At 31.7% G+C, this 20,496-nt stretch overlaps 1 protein-coding gene across 3 annotated transcripts in view; it reads left to right on the forward strand.

Moving 5' to 3' along the window:
- The first annotated feature begins 1 nt into the window (after position 1).
- Positions 2–20,496, forward strand: part of LOC134715068 (ras GTPase-activating protein 1-like) — a 41,249-nt gene continuing 20,754 nt past the window's right edge. For all 3 annotated transcript variants that reach the window (XM_063576945.1, XM_063576947.1, XM_063576946.1), the window contains exons 1-14: positions 2–223; positions 11,376–11,525; positions 12,775–12,910; positions 13,275–13,345; positions 14,152–14,269; positions 15,074–15,158; positions 15,687–15,831; positions 16,249–16,324; positions 16,874–17,012; positions 17,676–17,758; positions 18,186–18,259; positions 18,565–18,655; positions 19,185–19,426; positions 19,984–20,060. In XM_063576945.1, the coding sequence (XP_063433015.1) occupies positions 48–223; positions 11,376–11,525; positions 12,775–12,910; positions 13,275–13,345; positions 14,152–14,269; positions 15,074–15,158; positions 15,687–15,831; positions 16,249–16,324; positions 16,874–17,012; positions 17,676–17,758; positions 18,186–18,259; positions 18,565–18,655; positions 19,185–19,426; positions 19,984–20,060 (1,663 nt within the window). In that variant the 5' untranslated portion in view covers positions 2–47. The remainder of the gene's footprint in view (positions 224–11,375; positions 11,526–12,774; positions 12,911–13,274; positions 13,346–14,151; positions 14,270–15,073; positions 15,159–15,686; positions 15,832–16,248; positions 16,325–16,873; positions 17,013–17,675; positions 17,759–18,185; positions 18,260–18,564; positions 18,656–19,184; positions 19,427–19,983; positions 20,061–20,496) is intronic.

A 20,496-nucleotide genomic window follows, 5' to 3' on the forward strand; every position in this document is an offset into this window, starting at 1 on the left:
TTGTCCAATCAAATGACAGGTGCTCATTCATCTTTGTAAAAGTAACAATGGCCGACAAAAACAAATTTTCACCATCAACAAGTGGTCACAGTCTGTCCAGCCCTGCATTGAGCCCTGATGACACAACGACAGAAAATGCAGATGATGAAGATCCTTCCTTAGAAAACCAAGATAATGTTGAGCAGACACTGTTCATCAAAATGAATGCACCACCCGAAAACCGGTGTGTTTCCAGTTTTAGATTTTTATTTTGTACATAAATATAATTTACAACGTGAATCACATACATTTGTAGATGATTCAGTCACTGTTTTTGATAATCAGCATGATACTTGCAAAAATATGTTAAAGGCAGCCGAAGTTAAGAAAATATTTTTAAATTAGTTGACAGATCCAAATTACTTTATTAGGATAAATTACAATTATTTCCTGGTAAAACAGCAAATCATGATAATATCCCTTTTTGGCTTTAACATAAATTGAACAAATTTACCATCTTTAATTGAAGTCAATGCCTCCTCAAAAACCATTTAGGTGATGAAAACAATATAATGTGAGGTAGATAGACTTACTTATTTTAAAGGAAATGAGTGGGGTCTCGCATTAGACAAAAAATGAAAATATCAGCATGAAAATGACATGTTAAATAGTGAATATATAATGCGAAGGCATATATTATAGAACTAGGGTCTCGCATTGCTGCAAAACAGTACATGTAGCTCTTACATAGGTCCTTATGTTATGATATTTTTTTGTCTATTTGCTGACCAGAGCTAAGGTTCCTCAACTAGAACTTGCATAGTTTCAAAATGCAGTGGTACTGTCAACTTTTTATTTACTCATCTACTCATGTCATGACCAGTAGTGCATACCATTTTAAAGCAGAGAGGAGAATATGCTGAGCAAATGCACAAAAGAGAAAACCTGCACATTGGGATAGTTTAAGGATTAAGGATCTACTTCAAATGTCGAATCTATCCCATTATTGATAAATTCGTCATTTAAATATGTTTTCCTTATTTTTTCTGTTGTTTCATGTAACACTGACCATCACTCCTGCTAACTTACTAAACGGTGAACCAGGGAGATTCACCCTCCCTTGTCACAGTTGTTTGGGGTGAAATATTGCAAATCTATGTTTAGAGATTATTGGGATTTTCCCTTGTCCATGTTTGGTTAAATGTCACATTTTGATATATTCCAAAGGGGTCAAAGAGAAGAAATAAGTTAACCCTTTCTACGCTATACACGGCATATGCCGCTATGAAATACACTGCCACTGCTATTCGCGGCTTATGGACAATAAGGACTTTTAAACCATTCTGTTTTCATTCGAGTACTCTCTAATTTTTCCTTGTATGAATTGAGGATATACAAGGTCTCATTTGCACTTGAAATCCCTGCAATTTTTATTGTAAAATAAAAACAAATAATTGGCAAATGCAAATGGCAGAAATTGGAAACGTAGCTGTAAATATGGAAATATTTCAGCATTTCTATGCCGAAACTGACAACGAGGATTAGTTAAAAGGTTTCTTGTTATCTCTCAATGTGTTTATTGCATTCAATTCATGTGGGAAATATGATTTGATTGATCATAACGAGACAAAGAAGAAGGGGGGGAAGGGAGGTTGACTGAAAATTTTGAGGACAGAACCACTGATTTGTGCCACAAATACATAATACCTTGTGTATTGTGCAATATACTACAGAATTGAGAAATTGGTGTCTTCTTTATTATATGGCAGATAAAACAACAAAATAGATGAAGACTAAAAGTAATTTTATATTCAAAATTCAACACAAATGTGATAAATTACACCTTTTGCCTGTTAATTACCTGAAAATGCAGGTAACCTGATAATAATTTTACTAAAATAACTGCCAAACTTTACAGTTCATTATCTCCTGAGCATTTTTCATCCAATAACTTTCTCTTTATCTCTTATTTAATAAAAAAAAAAGATACAGCAGTCTGAAAAGAAATACACTCTTCTAATAAAGCAACTAAAAAAAAATGTAGCAGCAGCAATTTTCAAAGGCCAAGTGAGCTTTTCTTATCACTTGGTGTCCGTCGTCCAGCGTCGTTAACTTTTACAATAATCTTTTCCTCTGAAACTACTTGGCCAAATTAATCCAAACTTGGCCACAATCAATATTGGTGTATCTAGTTTTAAAATGTGTTCGGTGACCAAGCCAACCAACCAAGATGGCGGCCATGGCTAAAAATAGAACATAGGGGTAAAATGTAGATTTTGGCTTAAAACTCTTAAACCGAAGCATTTAGAGCAAATCTGACAAGAGTTTAAATTGTTTATCAAGTCAAAATCTAGCTACCCTGAAATTTTCAGAGAAATTAAACAGTAGGTTATTGGGTTGCTGTCCCTGAATTAGCAATTTTAAGGAAATTTTGCAGTTTTTGGTTAATATATTGAATATTATTAGCTCACAGGGCCAAGTGAGCTTTTCTCATCACTTGGCATCCGTCGTTGTCCGGCGTCCGTAAACATGTAAAAAAATCTTCTTCGCTGAAACTACTGGGCCAAATTTCAACCAACTTAGCCACAATCATCATTGATGTATCTAGTTTAAAAATTGTGTCCGGTGACCCGGCATACCAACCAAGATGGCCGCCAGGGGTAAAAGTGTTAATCAGGTCAAGATCTATCTGCCCTGAAATTTTCAGATGAATCAGACAACCTGTTGTTAGGTGGCTGCCCCTGAATTGGTAATTTTAAGGAAATTTTGCTGTTTTGGGTTATTATTTTGAATATTTTTATAGATAGAGATAAACTTTAAACAGCAAAAATGTTCAGCAAAGTAAGATCTACAAATAAGTCAACATAACCAAAATGGTCAATTGACCCCCTAAGGAGTTATTGCACTTTATAGTCAATTTTTAACCATTTTATGAAAATCTTAGTAATCATTTTCAAAAATCTTCTCTGAAACTACTGGAACAAATTTATCCAAACTTAGCCACAATCATCATTGGGGTATTTAGTTTAAAAAGTTGTGTCCGGTGACCCGGCATACCAACCAAGATTGCTGCCAAGGCTAAAAATAGAACATAGGGGTAAAATGCAGTTTTTGTCTTATAAAGTTATCAAAAACCAAAGCATTTAGAGAAAATCTGACATGGTGTTAAAGTGTTTATTAGGTCAAGATCTATCTGCCCTGAAATTTTCAGATGAATCAGACATCCCTTTGATAGGTTGCTGCCCCTGAATTGGTAATTTTAAGGGAAACCTTGCTGTTTTTAGCTTACCTGGCCTTTAGTGAGCTTTTCTCATCACTTGTTGTCTGGCGTCCGTAAACTTTTACAAAAATTTTCTCCTCTGAAACTACTTGGCCAAATTCAACCAAACTTAGCCACCATCAACATTGGGATATCTTGTTTGAAAATTGTGTCCGTTGACCCGGCATACCAACCAAGATGGCCGCCATGGCTAAAAATAGAACTTAGGGGTAAAATGCAGTTTTTGGCTTATAACTCTTAAACCAAAGCATTTAGAGCAAATCTGACAGGTGATTTAGTGTTTATGATCACGTCAGAATCTATTTGCCCTGAAAGTTTTAGATGAATTAGAAAACCCGTTGTTAGATTGCTGCCCCTGAATTAGAAATTTTTCTGTTTTTTGGTATCTTGAATATTTTTATAGATAGAGATAAACTGTAAACTGCAAAAATGTTCAGCAAAGTAAGATCTACAAATAATTCAACATTACCACAATGGTCAATTGACCCCCTAAAGAGTTTTTGACCTTTATAGTCAATTTTTAACAATTTTTTTCGTAAATCTTAGTAATATTTTAGAAAAATCTTCTTTTCTGAAACTACTTGGACAAATTAAACCAAACTTGGCCACAATCATCTATGATCATTAGGGTATTTAGTTTAAAAATTGTGTCCGGTGACCCGGCATACCAACCAAGATGGCTGCCACGGCTAAAAATAGAACATAGGGTTAAAATGCAGTTTTTGGCTTATAACGCAAAATCAAAGCATTGAGAGCAAATCTGACAGTTGCAAATTGTTTATCAGGTCAAGATCTATCTGCCCAGGAATTTTCAGATGAATGAAACAACCTGTTGTTAGTTAACTGCCCCTGAATTTGTAATTTTAAGGAAACTTTGCTGTTTTTATACGACTGCAAAATTTGAAAAAAATTTCATCGTATTTTGCTATCACGTTGGTGTCGTCGTCGTCTGAATACTTTTAGTTTTCGCACTCCAACTTAAGTAAAAGTGAATAGAAATCTATGAAATTTTAACACAAGGTTTATGACCACAAACGGAAGGCTGGGATTTATTTTGGGAGTTTTGATCCCTACATTTTTAGGAATTAGGGGCCAAAAAGGGCCCAAATAAGCATATTCTTGTTTTTCGCACTGTAACTTTAGTTTAAGTAAATAGAAATCTATGAAATTTTGACACAAAGTTAATGACCTCAAAAGGAAGGTTGGGATTGATATATTGGGAGTTTTGGTCCTAATAGTTTAGGAATTAGGGGCCAAAAAGGGGTTCAAATAAGCATTTTTCTTGGTTTTCGCACCATAACTTTAGAAATAGTAAATAGAAATCTATGAAATTTAAACACAAGGTTAATGACCTGAAAAGGACGGTTGGTATTGATTCTTGGAGGTTTGGTCCCAACAACAGTTTTGGAATAAGGGGCCCAAAGGGTCCAAAATTAAACTTTGTTTGATTTCATCAAAAATTGAATTATTGGGGTTCTTTGATATGCCGAGTCTAACTGTGTACTTAGATTCTTAATTTTTGGTCCCGTTTTCAAATTGGTCTACTTTAAGGTCCGAAGGGTCCAAAATTAAACTTAGTTTGATTTTGACAAAAATTGAAATTTTGGGGTTCTTTGATATGCTGAATCTAAAAATGTACTTAGATTTTTGATTATTGGCCCAGTTTTCAAGTTGGTCCAAATCGGGGTCCAAAATTAAACTTTGTTTGATTTCATCAAAAATTGAATAAAAGGGGTTCTTTGATATGCCAAATCTTACTGTATGTAGAATCTTAATTTTTGGTCCTGTTTTCAAATTGATCTACATTAAAGTCCAAAGGGTCCAAAATTAAACTTAGTTTGATTTTAACAAAAATTGAATTCTTGGGGTTCTTTGATATGTTGAATCCAAACATGTACTTAGATTCTTGATTTTTGGCCGAGTCTTCAAGTTGGTCCAAGGGTCTAAAATTATTATATTAAGTATTGTGCAATAGCAAGAAATTTTCAATTGCACAGTACTAAGCAATAACAAGAAATCTTCAATTGCACAGTATTGTGCAATAGCAAGAGATTTTCAATTGCATAGTATTGCGCAATAGCAAGAAATTTTCAAGTACACAGTATTGTGCAATAGCAAGTATTTACAAATGCACAGTATTGCACAATATCAAGAAATATCTAATTTCACAATATTGTGCAATAGCAAGATTTTCAATTGGAGTTATCTTTCTTTGTCCAGAATAGGTAGTTGAATAAACTTAAATCATTGTTTTATTCAATATACAATGTATATTCACTTTTACTACCAACTGATAAATTAAAACAATCTTTACCATTCAGTGATATATAACAAGCACTTTTTAACATTTGAATATTTTATGATGTATTTAAATGAGTAATTATTGTTGCAAACTCAATTAGAAATTTGAATTGAGATTAGTTTTGGAATAAAGGATAGGGGGTGTGGAAAAAAAAATTGAGGGGTGGATGAGTTTAATTTTTCTCATTTGAAATTTCATAAATAAAAAGAAAATTTCTTCAAACATTTTTTGGAGAGGATTAATATTCAACAGCATAGTGAATTGCTCAAAGGCAAAACAAAAATTTTAAGTTTATTAGACCACATTCATTCTGTGTCAGAAACCTATGCTGTGTCAACTATTTAATCACAATCCAAATTTAGAGCTGAATCCAGCTTGAATGTTGTGTCCATACTTGCCCCAACCGTTCAGGGTTCAACCTCTGCGGTCGTATAAAGCTGCGCCCTGCGGAGCATCTGGTTGGTTATTATCTTCAATATTACTATAAATATAAATAAACTGTAAACAGCAATAATGTACAGCAAAGAAAGACATAAAAATAAGTTAACATGAGGAAATTGGTCAATTGACCCCCTAGAGAGTTATTGCCCTTTTTAGTCAATTTTTAACAATTTTCATAAAATTTGTAAATTTTCACTAACATATTCCACTGAATCTAATTGGCCAAGTTCATTATAGATTGAGATAAATTTAAGCAGCAAGAATGTTTAGAAAAGTAAGATCTACAAACACATCCCCAACACCAAAACACAATTTTGTCATAAATCCATCTGTGTCCTTTGTTTAATATTCAGATAGACCAAGGTGAGCGACACAGGCTCTTAGGAGCCTCTAGTTGGGTTATTATCTTGAATATTACTATAGGTAGAGATAAACTGTAAACAGCAATAATTTATAGCAAAGTAAGATCTTCAAATATTAACGTGTACATGACCAAAATGGTCAATTGACCCACTAGGGAGAAATTGCCATTTTTAGTTAATTTTTAACAATTTTCATAAAATTTGTAAATTTTCACTAACATTTTCCACTGAATCTCTTGGGCCAAGTTCATTGTAGATAGAGGTAATTATAAGCAGCAAGAATATTTAGAAAAGTAAGATTTACAAACACATCCCCTTCACCAAAACACGATTTTGTCATAAATCCATCTGTGTCCTTATTCACATAGACCAAGGTGAGCGACACAGCTAGTTATAGATAGAGATAAACTGTAAACAGCAATAATGATCAGCAAAGTAAGATCTACAAATAAGACAACATTACCAAAATGGTCAGTTGACCCCTTAAGGAGTTTTTGCCCTTTATAGTCATTTTTAACCAAATTTTCGAAAATTTTTGTTCATCTTTTACAAAAATCTTCTCCTCTGAAACTACTGTGCCAAATTTAACAATACTTGGACACAATCATCATTGAGGTATCTAGTTAAAAAAATGTGTGGCGTGACCTGGCCAACCAACCAAGATGGCCACCATGGCTGAAAAAAAAAACCATATGGGGTAAAATGTAGACTTTGGCTCTGAAACCGAACCATTTAGAGCAAATCTGACAGGAGTCAAATTGTTTATCAAATCAAGATCTAGCTACCCTGAAATTTTCAGACAAATGGAACAATCGGTTGTTGGGTTGCTGTCCCTGAATTGGCAATTTTAAGATAATTTTGCAGTTTTTGGTTAATATCTTGAATATTATTATAGATAGATATAAACTGTAAACAGCAGACATAGTACAGTACAGGTACAGTCAATTTTCAACAATTTTCAACAATTTTGTAAATTTTTGTTTTTTAACAAAATATTTTCCTGTGTACCTAATGGACCAAGTTCATTTAATATGAAGATAATTGTAAGTAGCAAGAATGTTCAGTATTAAAAGTAAGATCTGCAAACACATCACTATCACCAAAACACAATTTTGTCATTAATTCATCTGTGTCTTTTGTTGAATATGTGCATAGACCAAGGTGAGCGACACAGGCTCTTAAGATCCTCTAGTTTGTGTAGCCTTGAAAGGGTTAAAATGTATTACTTAGTCTTAGTTAGCACATGCTTATGTTACAATGTGCGCTGGTTCACAACAAAACAAATTGAGAAAATCTTGTCAAAAATGTTTCCTTCATTGTCAGAATTATATTTTGTCACTTGACACTTTGTCTCATTTTCTTAAATGACACTATAAAATCAATTCAGCCTATGATTTGAATATCAATTGATCATCACTTAGCATTCGTACTGGCCTATCAGGGTACAATGCCTCTTGTTTAGGTGGCCCCCATATCCATAATTGCAAGCCTACAAATGCTCCTTCCATTTAAGGTTGGAGGGTGTTTGGCCAGTAATTGTGTTTGAATCAATGAGAATCTAAAGTTTTCTAGCAAAATGACTTTTTCATTGCTGAAAAACATGCATAACTATTGATATTATTTGTTATATTTTTCATCTATTTATCAATAAAATTCAATATCCTGTTATAAATTAGCATATTAATCTATTGCAATAAAAAATCATAATATATAATAAAATTTGTAGATTTAGCTAACTAAGTCCTTATATTTGTATAAAGTAACATTCGTTTATAGTGGAAAATTGTTTTAACGTTGAATAAGCTACAATTAAAAACTGCACGCCGGTCCCTCTCTGTGATGACTATTAGATATCGCTGGTTCATTTGCCAATCAATCTATTATCAAGAGAAGATAATATTTTCAAACATCGTTCATAGTCTTTTTCAAAAATGATGAACGCTTCTTTATATTGGTATGTAATCATTTTAAACGTTTCAAATTTATGAAATTATATTCGTACATCAATGTTTTTGATACACCAATAACAAAAACTGAACTATATTGAATTGATACATTTTGTAATCATTCAAAATTATATCAGAAACGTAAACTTAATTATAAAATAATGAACCTGTTAAGGGGAGAGAATACTCGCATAACTTTTTCGAATTGGCGCATAATACAAAGGAATGTCACTCTTGCATACAAATGGCACATCAATAGAATTAATTAACTGTGCAAACGTCCTCCACCTTCAATGATGATTCTAAATTATAAATATAACCAAAAGTTGTTAATCTATAGATAGTGAAGACTAATGAAAGCTAACCCACTGTAATAATATTTCTTTACAATTTTTTAAAACTTCCTCAGAAGAATGCTCGAGCAACTTGACTTTCAAAGCTCAAAATTAACATTTTTACACAATATTTGAATAAAGTAGTTAAAGATTATTCGCTTCTCAAAGTGTAAGACGAAATAAAAAACGTATGCTTGCACCATCCTACCGAAATACGGATTTAATTAAGTCCTGAACATTTCAACATTTCTTCGTATATTTATATAAAAACCGGTTTTAACCAAATCACAAGTATGTGTTAAGATCCGACTTAACACCTATTTCCCGATATGGTCAGGTTAAGTTGCTATATAAATGTATAGAATATATCTTTCTTGTACATCTAGCCCAATGACAAATGTCATTGAATAAAAAGTTGACTATTATTAGTTACATACATGTAGTGTGCCAGTGACCTAATACGGTATATATTGGGTCAGTTAATTTCATATGGGGTGAGAGCAAAGCTTGAATCCCCATATGGAATTTATTGACCCCCATATATACGGTATTACGTCACTAGCACACTATGTAAGTTAACGAATCTTACTGACTATCTCAACGTGTGAAATATAGACTAGTGGCCTATCAAAATGAGCTAGCATTAATAAACTATTTCCATTGATCATTCTAAAACAGAAACCAACAATAACAACTTGTTAGGTTTAAATGTGTTTTATGAACTTATTTCAATCTTAATCATCAATTTCTCCATCGGTTAAAACCTTTAAGATTTTTTCTCGGTATTATTTTGGTTTTATAAAGGGACACAACAGGGCTTCCAAAATATATTGAAGGCAGCCGGACATTTTATAGCTGATCCCAATTTTAATCCCCAAGACTAAGTCACAAAAGGCAATTATGCTAATCAGATGGCCATCCCAATGGTTGACATTAGATTTTAAAAAACCTGATACTTTGATATGAATTTGATGTTCCGAGGTAAACTGTTTTAATTGGCAGTGCATCATTTAAAGTGTGCTCATATTTGCCATAGACTCTTTATTTGTGCAAAATGACGTTGTCAAAAACTTTACTTTCGTTTTTAAAATCACATTTTCCTAAAACCGGATGTTGACTTGACAATGGTAAAACATGGACCATAAGGCATAAACGAATACGTAAAAATCTGTGTACGATTAAAAAGCACAACTGAAGAAGGTCTTTCACGCTATTTCTACAACAAAATACCAATGAAATGAACGTGAGATACACTTATCAATGATGATTTTAGCATTTTTAAAGAAATGTAGGATTCATAATTAAATTTCCCACCTATGCATTTGTGCACACATGTTCTTGTTCATACAATGTAGTTCTGACGATTTTTCATTTAAAACCTTTTTAAAGTTTTCATGAAATCATGTTTATAAACGTATTTCTTATAATTTTAATCTTTTGGACTAAATCAATTAGATACCAACCGTTGAATTGTAAGAAAATAATTGTGAATAGACTGATCAATTTATATGATGTCCGATAATGAAAAAGGTTTACCTGTTACCTGAACAGGTAGATTCCAGCTGTCCAACGACTACAATGTAATTAGCTTTGATTAAAATTAGAAAGTATTGGAAGTAGGGGTCGTTTTGATAGTAATTAATCATCATGTCACTTTTATGACTAGAAATATGTGGATGTGTAAGGCAAGGTTTGATAAAAAAGATCGTAAATTATGTTAAAATGACCAAAAAAGCCTTGAAAACTAAAATGTAGATGACCGTTTCATGCTTTGCCAAGCTGGACTTTTACCAGACATTATACAATTGTCCGGAATATACATGATATATGACTGTTTTGGAACCCCTGGGTTGCAACATTTACAACAAAAACTTGTAAAAAAAAATCTCCTGAATCTCACATGTATGCTATTTGTTCCTCTATGGCTGAGCATTTCATTCCTGTCTGGAAGCTTTTCTTTCCTTGTATGTTTAAGATAATCATAGCATTTAGTATTCTGGTTTACACTCTTGAAAAATAATAAATGAAAGATGTTAATGAAAATTGTGGATTTGTGGTTCTCTTTTTGTTGCAAAGGATTATTACTGTAAATTAAAATTATTTGATCTGTTATAATTGATCATATTCTTACATTTATTATATTTATGGAAAAGTCGTATGTGATAATTATACCTGCAAAAAACTATAAACTAATTGGTATAAAATTGTGATGCAATATATATGTACAGTATAGCAATGGAATTTTATGTGTAAATGAATGTTTGTATTATTTTCATTGTATGGTAAATAAACTAAATACATTTTTTTCCTGTTCTGGTTTCTGTGGGAAACAATTCAAATTAATAAATAAAATAATAATTGAAACAATAGATATTATTTCCTGGACAGGAAGAAGTGAGTCATCATAACTATCTACAAATATTTGGCATCCTTAAATTATCATGTTAGTTAGAAATATGCTTATAGTATAGTTGTTTAAATAAATAGATTCAAATTATTTTTGTACACTACCAGTACCAGAAATGTTAAAGCAACTTGGCTTAGAGGAAAATTTACGAAATGTTATTGTTGCAAGCCATCTTGCAGGTTAAACTAGCATAGAATTTCATATCCACCGTACAATGAATTAGTAGTGTAATTATTGAATCACTTAACCCTGATGATAAGTGCTCAAGAGAGAACACTGTGTAACATATTTGTAGCATTAATTGATTGTTGTGATGTTTTTAGGTGGTATCATGGTTGTCTGGGGAGACAGAAAGCAGAAGAAAGATTGAGAACTGCAGGGGAAGTGGGATGTTACCTTGTTCGTGAAAGTGAAAGTAACAAAGGATCATATGTATTGTCATATCTAGGGAAAAATGGAATGACTCATTTCAAGTAAGTGCTTATAATGGAACCAGAGGTGCATAATAAACTGATAATGGAAATTGGGAATTTGTTAAAGAGACTACAAACCTGACCAAAGAGCCGACAACAACTGAATGCCACCAATGGGTCTTTAATGCAGCTAGAAAATCTGGCACCCAGAACACATGTTTAGACATTAAGACAGGTTATGTTCTAATTCGTAACCTCAACCGAACATAAAACATTTATCAATATAATACAAAACTCTCACATGGGAGTAGCCACTTGCAAAAGTCAATTGCATTTTATTCAGGTAATAAGTACACGTAATTCATTTTATATCAATGAAAATTATGAAAATTGTCTGTCTCTAACTAGCACTGCAACATCAATATTTGCGACTCTTCTTGGACTATCAACCTGTAAATAAATAATGTTCATAATTATTTATTTGGAAAAAAGCATCTAGAGCACTTGACTGCAATGACTCGAATGACTTTAACTACTATCAAACCACCCGTGCATAAAATTTTTCCCCGCATACTTTATATATCCAATCAAACAGACCTTTCTATAAATAGCATAAACACATGTTCCTTACCAAACAAAACAAACTGTATCGATATATGTACAACTTTGATAAATATAATTATAGTTGTGTCAAATGCCTTCTAATATTTCATGTATGTACAAGTATTGTATGTACAAGTTCATTAGGACTTTTATTCCTACAGCATGAACAAGATGTTTCATTTTATGCTCAGTACAGATTCCAATTTTCAAAATGGTCAGAATTATGCATGAAGATTTTTCAAAAAGAACAAAAAAATTTGAGATATATATAAAAAAATATATGTGATTAGTCCCAGTTAAAATCATCCTGTCACAAGATAACACATGTAATAGATATAAGAATAAATGGTATGAGTGCTAATGGTACTCCATCCAAGTCACATAATGTAAAAAGTAAACCATTATAGGTCAAAGTAGGGACTTTAATACAAAGCCTTGGCTCACAACAAATGTTACTTTGCCCACTAATGCATATTTGACGAGATGTCAGGTAGTGTTTATTGGGGAAAGTCTTGTTTTACATTTAGAACAGTTTCTGTTTATCATGATGATGATGACTAATATGTTTTTCCTCTTTTTAGGATGGATGATGAAGAATTTATATATCAGTAGGAGATGTTTAACTTGTATTGCTGTAACTTAGCCTCTTTCATAATCCTGTCAAGGGAAGAATTATACGTACATTTAAATTTTTGATTATTTTCAGGATCTCAGCATATTGTGGTGATTACTACATTGGTGGGAGGCGTTTTGACTCTCTGTCGTTACTAATAGGTTACTACACATCAGAGTCATACTTACTGAAGGAGGAACAACTCAAATCTCCTGTAGAACCACCTGAGGTAACTACTTGTATCAATGGTTAAAATATAAAGATGTGGTTAAAATTGCAGTTCTTGGTTCATCCAGTTACTCTGTCTTCTTACACCAATAAAAACAATAGTGCTGAATGTGGTGTTAAACACCAATCCATCAATCAATCAATCACTGGTTAAAATTTTAAAGATAAGGAGATGTGGAATGAACACCAATGATACAACTATCCACCTAAAGTTCATGGAAAAGTTAACATTGCCTCTGTAATGAGAGACTGGTATAGAAAGCAAACTATGAATGAATTTTAAAAGTCTTAAACATGTTGACAATTTTATTTTCATACTAATTTATTGTCAAAGTTATTTAGATATTGTTATCTTACCTTTATAGCCAGTGGATGATAAGAGGAAAGTAGTTGCTATCTATCCCTTTTCTAAAATGCCAGAAACAGATGAACTCAGGTAAAGATGGTTTTTTATTACAAATGTATTTTTATTTGCACATGAACATACATGTATAAATAAGTTATACACGTTTTATGTCATATAATATATGCTAAAAGATGAACAAGGGTTAAATAGACAACCATCAATTAATTAATTACAGAAACTACTTTGATAAATACAATATTTATTTTAAAACACAGTTCAAGTCTGAATTTGGGTGGCTTCACTTTAACCTTTCTCTAGTTATGTCCCTTTATGAATGGAAAAATTGGCAACTTTGCTGTTACTGTAATCAAACTACTTTGCCTCTTCTAAATATTATTTATGAATTTTGGCATTACTTTCACCATTTTAGAGTTATGTCCCATTATATACGATAAATTGCTTAAGTTTGCATCAACCAAATGATCTAAAACTTTTACATAATCATGATAATGCTAATTACTATCAAACACATCACTTACATCATTCTCGAGTTATGTCCCTTTATTAATGGGAAAAATGTTGAATTTGCTGGGACATCTGTGTCCATGGACACATTCTTATTTTATTAAGACATCAATTACTTTGTCAAATCTTCACGGAATTTTTACAAAACTTGGCTCAGAAGATTTTGCTTTTAACTTTTAAAAATCTTGAACAAAATTATGAAAATGAAAAGAAAATCATTTTACTAGTTCATACACAAATCCCAGTGGTTTTGTTTTTTTGCCAATGTTAAAGATTCCAAGGTGTATCAAATTACACTTTTCTGGGTTATATCATATCACTTAGCTTATATTAGGAAAAGTATTTTAATATAGTATACTTGAATATTTCAGTTTTGATAAGGGAGATGTTTTTACTGTGTTAAATGAGATGGGAAATTCCTGGTTATGGGTGAAGTCACAGACCTCAGGAGAACATGGACAGATTCATGGTGCTTTAGTGGAAGATCTGGTAAAGAAAAATATCTATAAAGAGTTCTGATCTTGTAGTATTTATACAAAGAGAAAATGAAGTGGATCAACAAGATGCTTTGTTAAAAGTTATATAAAAAGATTTAGTATCTATATTACAATGATTGTGTTGTATAATGTAATCTGTTGAGATAACCAGTATACAATATTGAAGTAAACTCTTGTGTTGTGAACCAACGCCTGTGTGAAACATTTCGATAAAGTCCCTGAAGTGGATACCTTGGTATGCAGGGTTGTCAAATTATGCAAATGAATGCAACATTAAAATAATACTCCAAATTGACAACAACACTTCAAATGGTCTGCAATTTTATTTGCTATGGTCTACATGTTTCACCTGCAAGGTAGGCTTCATTAGGAAAATTTTTATCCAGAAATAACTTACTGAAGTACTCAAAAGTGGAACATTGAATATGACGTTGTCATGTTGAGAGAATCTAAGAAAAGTGGAAGTAGCAATAAAAAGTTATAAATAGATAAGACAAATATAGAAAAATACAGTTTGTTTACAATGTAACTTGAGTTCGGTTTACTTTTATGACACATGACATTGTTCTAAAGGCTCGGTATCTAAATGGACGAACTTCCCATGGTACCTTCCACTTCAGTATTCAATATGTTAACTCTCTTGTAACACAAGTTCCATACTTATATCGTTAGTTACTGTCTTCCATCTTTGTTTTTGCAGTTATTGATTTGGTCAAAATTCTGATATGGTATATACATGTAGCTGATATGATAAAAAGTGCTGCAGTGTTTTCAAATTATTAAGTTTATTTTTTAGAATGGAAACATTGATCCAGATGAGAGTTTATGCTATTTTCAGCCAAATATTTCAAAAGAAGATGCTGTAGAAAAGCTTAGACAAGGTACTGTATCTACCAGGAGGGAAAATAACTTTTATTGTTTGTATTTAACATGATGCAACCTTCAACATATTGTGTAAAGTTCATTTAGAAAATGAAATATTACATAGAACAACTAGGGTTTGTAAGCAATTTTAAATGATTTAAGACAGGTGCCTTTTAACATTGTTCAATAGAATAAAATTACCCCTCTGTCACATCCTATATTTTATGAAACATCCCTAATCTACCGTATTAAAGAAATTAAGGGAAAATGGCAAATAGATAGGCAGACATATATGTATATGGGTAGATATGGCAAATAAAAAGCCAAGAGGTTTTATTAGAAGCATGTCCGGGCATGTAATATATGGCAAAGAAAACTCTGGAAGATTTGACAAATAAAGAGCTTGCCAGATATTGCAAATAAAGAGCTAGACTGATAAGGCATATATTAATTAGCAAGCAAGTTTATATTACTTAATACATTATAACTCATGATAATTATGTTGCAACATTAAAAATAATGAGAAGAAATGTTCTTTATTATAGGAGGTCAAGGTAGTTTTTTAGTCAGACCAAGTGAGAATTCACCAGGAAATTATTCATTATTTGTACTTTGTGACAAAATAGTACAAAGGTTTAGGATAGAAAAACATGAGAGGCAGTTACTGATGGGAGGAAGATACTTTGACAGGTTTGTGTTTTATTAGTTAAAGATGGACATTTCTCTAATTCTTAGCTGATTTTTCCTTTTTCTGACCTGTTGGTTATTTTTATTTAATCAATGTGTAATCAACCTGTGGTATTTTGATCTCAGTTCTTCATTGGTCAAAATTTGATTATGGCGTCAATTTGAATTTTTTTTTGTGAATTATGGAAAAAAGTTACCCTGTCTGATGATGTTACGCAGAAAGAACACATTTTATTGCAGGGGATTCAGAAAATTAAAAAAGTATTGATATTGACTATAAAAAATTAGATAATAGATTCCACAACAAGTCACATTTTACACATGAAAATTTAACTGTCTTGAGTGGATAAATATTGTTTTACACTAGATGCAGTGGTAGAATCTTGGCCAGGAATTCAGAGTTTTTATTTTATTTTATAGTTTGGATGGTATTATAGAGCGTTACAAGAAAGAAGAAATCGTGGAGGGTTTTACACTAGTCACACCAGTAGTTAGGGTAAGGAACTATCATAATTTTACCTTGACCACAAACTTGAAAATCCTTACAACTGGCAGTAGTTAGGGTAGGAAACAATTCTATTTCTACTTATCTACAAACTTGAAAATTGAAAAAAAGGATAAGAATTCAACTATGAACAACAAACTCAAAACATTTAGTAATCATGTGGCGTTGTTTATTGTATGCCATATAAATATATCCATATTAACAACTGAAGCTATTTATATAATCATTTATTCAAATTTGACTTTCTTAACAGTAGTCTGTTGAGTCTGTATGTTAATACTAAATTTATCAATGAAACAACAACCCAACATGAAAAATTAAACAAATCTATAAAAAAAAAATATGACGGATATGCCTTATTGCTATTTGTCTGCCATTATTTGGACATTGGAAAATTTCTTGTAAAATTTTGACACCACAATACAAAAATGACTGTTAAATGGATTCTCAGGTCAAGTGGCGTAGATTTCCAAAAAGCAATAAGGTCTATTGATATAGGTTTTGGTCTTAGTTTTATTTTCAAATTGTTTCATTTTACAGGAGACAGGTCAGAAGAAGAAGTCTGAGCTAGATGGTTCTGCAGATGACTTGTATGAATCTATTAGAAATACTTCACAGGGTACCTTCATCGGGAGAACCAACAAGTTTGATTTCAAAGGATTCTTACATATAAGAAAAGGTAAAGGCAATTATCCATACAGTTTTTTTTAACAGCATGATTTAATGTGCACATATTTTGAAAGAGGTTGTTCGGCAATATTACAGTAAATAAAAGAGATAAATGTATTTTTATTTTCTGCTGAAGTTGCCATTTACTGTACTTTGACATTAACTCTTGAAGATGTCAGGTTCATTTTTCTAAATTTTTATGTTTTCCTAAACTTTTATTTTCATCAAATTTTTAATCACTCAGTTAAGGTGGAACCCACCACTTTCACTAAAATTAATTTGGGTTGTTTAATTTTCTTAAATTTTGACAAATTAATTACTTTGACCCTTTTACCAAAATATCAAAAAATCAAAAAAAATTTAACCAAGCGTTTTATCAGAAAAATTACACTGGTTATAAAGCAGTTTGACAAACACTAATTTTGATCATTGTGAAGCTTTAAATTGCCTTCACAAAGCAACGTAATTAAAATGTTCAGCTGATATTACAGAGTTATCTCCCTGTAGTGTTAGGTACCACCTTAAGTCATCTTTTTAATATGTTATGATTTCTTGATTTCATTGAAAAAACAAAATGCTTTTAAAATGTTTGAAATAAAAAAAAACAAATGTGTTATGTTGTGCTTTTGATTTTACTCTGTTCATCAAGAAAAATACATTGTTTAATTTACAGGTACACAGAAGAAAAAGTGGAAAAACATGTTTTTTGTGTTGATTGGGAGTGAAAAACAACTGTGCTATCTAGAAAATGAAAAGGTTTGTTTTAAGAATTGACATATTGATAGGTAGGAAATAACAAATGCACTAAACAGACTCACTGCAATCAACAAGTTCTATCAGGTTAAAGTCCACTCTAGAGATATTTGATTTTTTTCCCCAGTACATTGAAATTGAACAAACAGGATATTATAGTCCAACAATAAGGACTGTCATAATGTAAAATAAATGAAATATTTCAGTTGTCACTCTTTTATGTACTGTAAACAATCCTATTTTCACAAACAATTTTTTTTCTCTGACATTAAAGTCTTGTCCTGTTTATTTTGCAGTAATTTATTTTCAAGGTCGTTTAACTTTGTTTGTCATTGAATTCATGTAATAGTTGATCCAAGTGATCCAAACATATGCTTGAAATAGACAATATAAATCAATACAAATACATGATGATGTTTTCTTTTTTCAGAGATCTCGACCTAAAGGCTTGATAGACTTAAATTTCAGCTCACTATATCCAGTCCATGACAGCTTCTTTGGCAGGTATGAGATTATAAGATGTACATGTTTAAGACATGTAAGTAAGGAATATAATGAACTAAGTACCAAAATTCTGCAATTAAAGGAATTTCAATTATAAGATAATACAAATGTATGCATGTTTTGATAGATCTATAACAAATACTAGTACAGAAGTACAGAAGTACATTTTTTACATTCCTATAGCTGACTTCATTTCAGTTAGTATTAATTATTTTATGAACCAAGCATAGTATAAATATAAAATGTCCAGTTGTTTCCTGTTGATGTTTTTTCCTTACCATACAATAACTACTATATAATTTCAGACCAAACTGTTTCCAGTTAATCACGAATGCCAACCCCTACAACCATTTCCAGTTATATTATCTCTGTGCTGAAAATGGTGATGATGCACAGGTAGGTGTTGTAGAGCTCTAGAAAAGCATTTTTTTTCTCAAAAAAGTGGGGGTTTACTGTTTTACCTCTGTCTGTCCATTCCATGAATATTTTTTGTCACATTTTCCTCGAACTATAAAAGGATCACTGAAATTTGGTTTCATGGTATATATAAGTCAGCTATACTGTGTAATGTATTTTCAGATTCATCACTCAACAACTTCCTGTCTACCCAAAAGATATTTGGACAGGGGTATCACAAGTGAGCAGCAGCTCTCATTTTCACATGTTTATGCTATGTTTTTATGTAATTTTTGCATCTATTATTTCACAATTTAGATCTTTGATTGGAAAGTTAAATCTTGCTGTGTTTAATTTTTCATTTCATGGCTTTGTACAATGCAATAAACAGGAAAGATTTGAATAGTGTGAATTTCTCAGTGTGAAATTAAAAGCCTTGCTTACACTCAATAAATATGTTTTTGGGGCTTGTATTGGTTGTGACAACTTTAAAAAAAAAATTGAATTAAGATATGATATGACATTTCAGCGATGGTTAAAAGTTCTCAAACCGTACTGTGTAAACACTCAACCCATCAAGTCACAAGCCATGGCAAGAAGATTGAAGGAGTTACGTACCCTGACGGTAGAGATTGGTGATGCCCCTCAATTACCTACTAAAACCTTACCACACCCTTATTGTATAGTGAATTTAAATAGTACAATTAAAGTTTGTCGGACAGCTGTGAAGGAAGAATTAAAAAGTTACTGGGAGGAAAAGTTTGTCTTAGAGTAAGTGGTAATTGTCTCAATTCAATTTGTTTCATATATTGTTTTTTGGCAGGAAAAGATGTATCTGAATTTTTGGTTCTTCATAACACTAAGCATTTCAGACCAAATTTTTAATATTCAGTTTTTTGTTTGGACTTGAAAAGGATGCCTTTTTTAATTGAAAATATTTTTTCTTCAATTATTACCAATTTTTTGTAGGCTTTAGCTTCCAAGATTTTAAGTAAATTAAAACTAAAATTTTAACCCTGCTTCAAAGGTTTATGGCATTTTTCTCAGTATCTACAAATCATATGTTCTGAAATTTGATATTACGCTTTATTGAAATTAGCTATACTGTTATACTATGTAAATATGTGTTTTCACAATCAGATATCTTTTAACTTAATGTTTAAATTCTTACGCTGGCGTATCATAAGTGAACAATAAATCACATTCTGTCATTTTCCTTGACATAATAGAAATCTTGCGCAATTTAATACTTACTTCTGGTATAAAAAAAAATATCATTATCCTTTGAATTATCATTTAGATAATGCTTCTTTTGTTTTTATTGCTAGAGATATACCAAGTGATGTAGATGGTTTCAGCATTAATGTTTATAATCAAAATAGGAGATCAAAAGATACAGAAATTGGTATGTCTTAATTTGTGTTGTTCTATATATAATGACAATATAGATATAAGAAGATGTGGTATGAGTGCAAAGGAGACAACTCCATCCAAGTCACAATAAAAGTAAACCATTATTGGTCAAAGTGCTGTCTTCAACACAGAGCATTGGCTCACACTGAACAGCAAGCTATAAAGGGTCCCACAAATGACAAGTGTTAAACCATTCAAACAGGAAAACCAACAGTCTGATCTGTATAAAAAATGAGACGTGAGAAACACTTATAAAACACATCAACAAATGACAATTGCTGAACATCAGATTCATGACATAGGACAGGTGCAAAACAAATATGTACATATGATCACATCATTTGATTGTTCAGTTCTATGTGTGAATATCCTGTAGGAACAAAATTATATATGAGCAACATATTTGATGTTTTGTCAGCAACAATAAA

Source organism: Mytilus trossulus, chromosome 4 (genome assembly GCF_036588685.1).
Source record: "Mytilus trossulus isolate FHL-02 chromosome 4, PNRI_Mtr1.1.1.hap1, whole genome shotgun sequence".
Taxonomy (NCBI): domain Eukaryota; kingdom Metazoa; phylum Mollusca; class Bivalvia; order Mytilida; family Mytilidae; genus Mytilus; species Mytilus trossulus.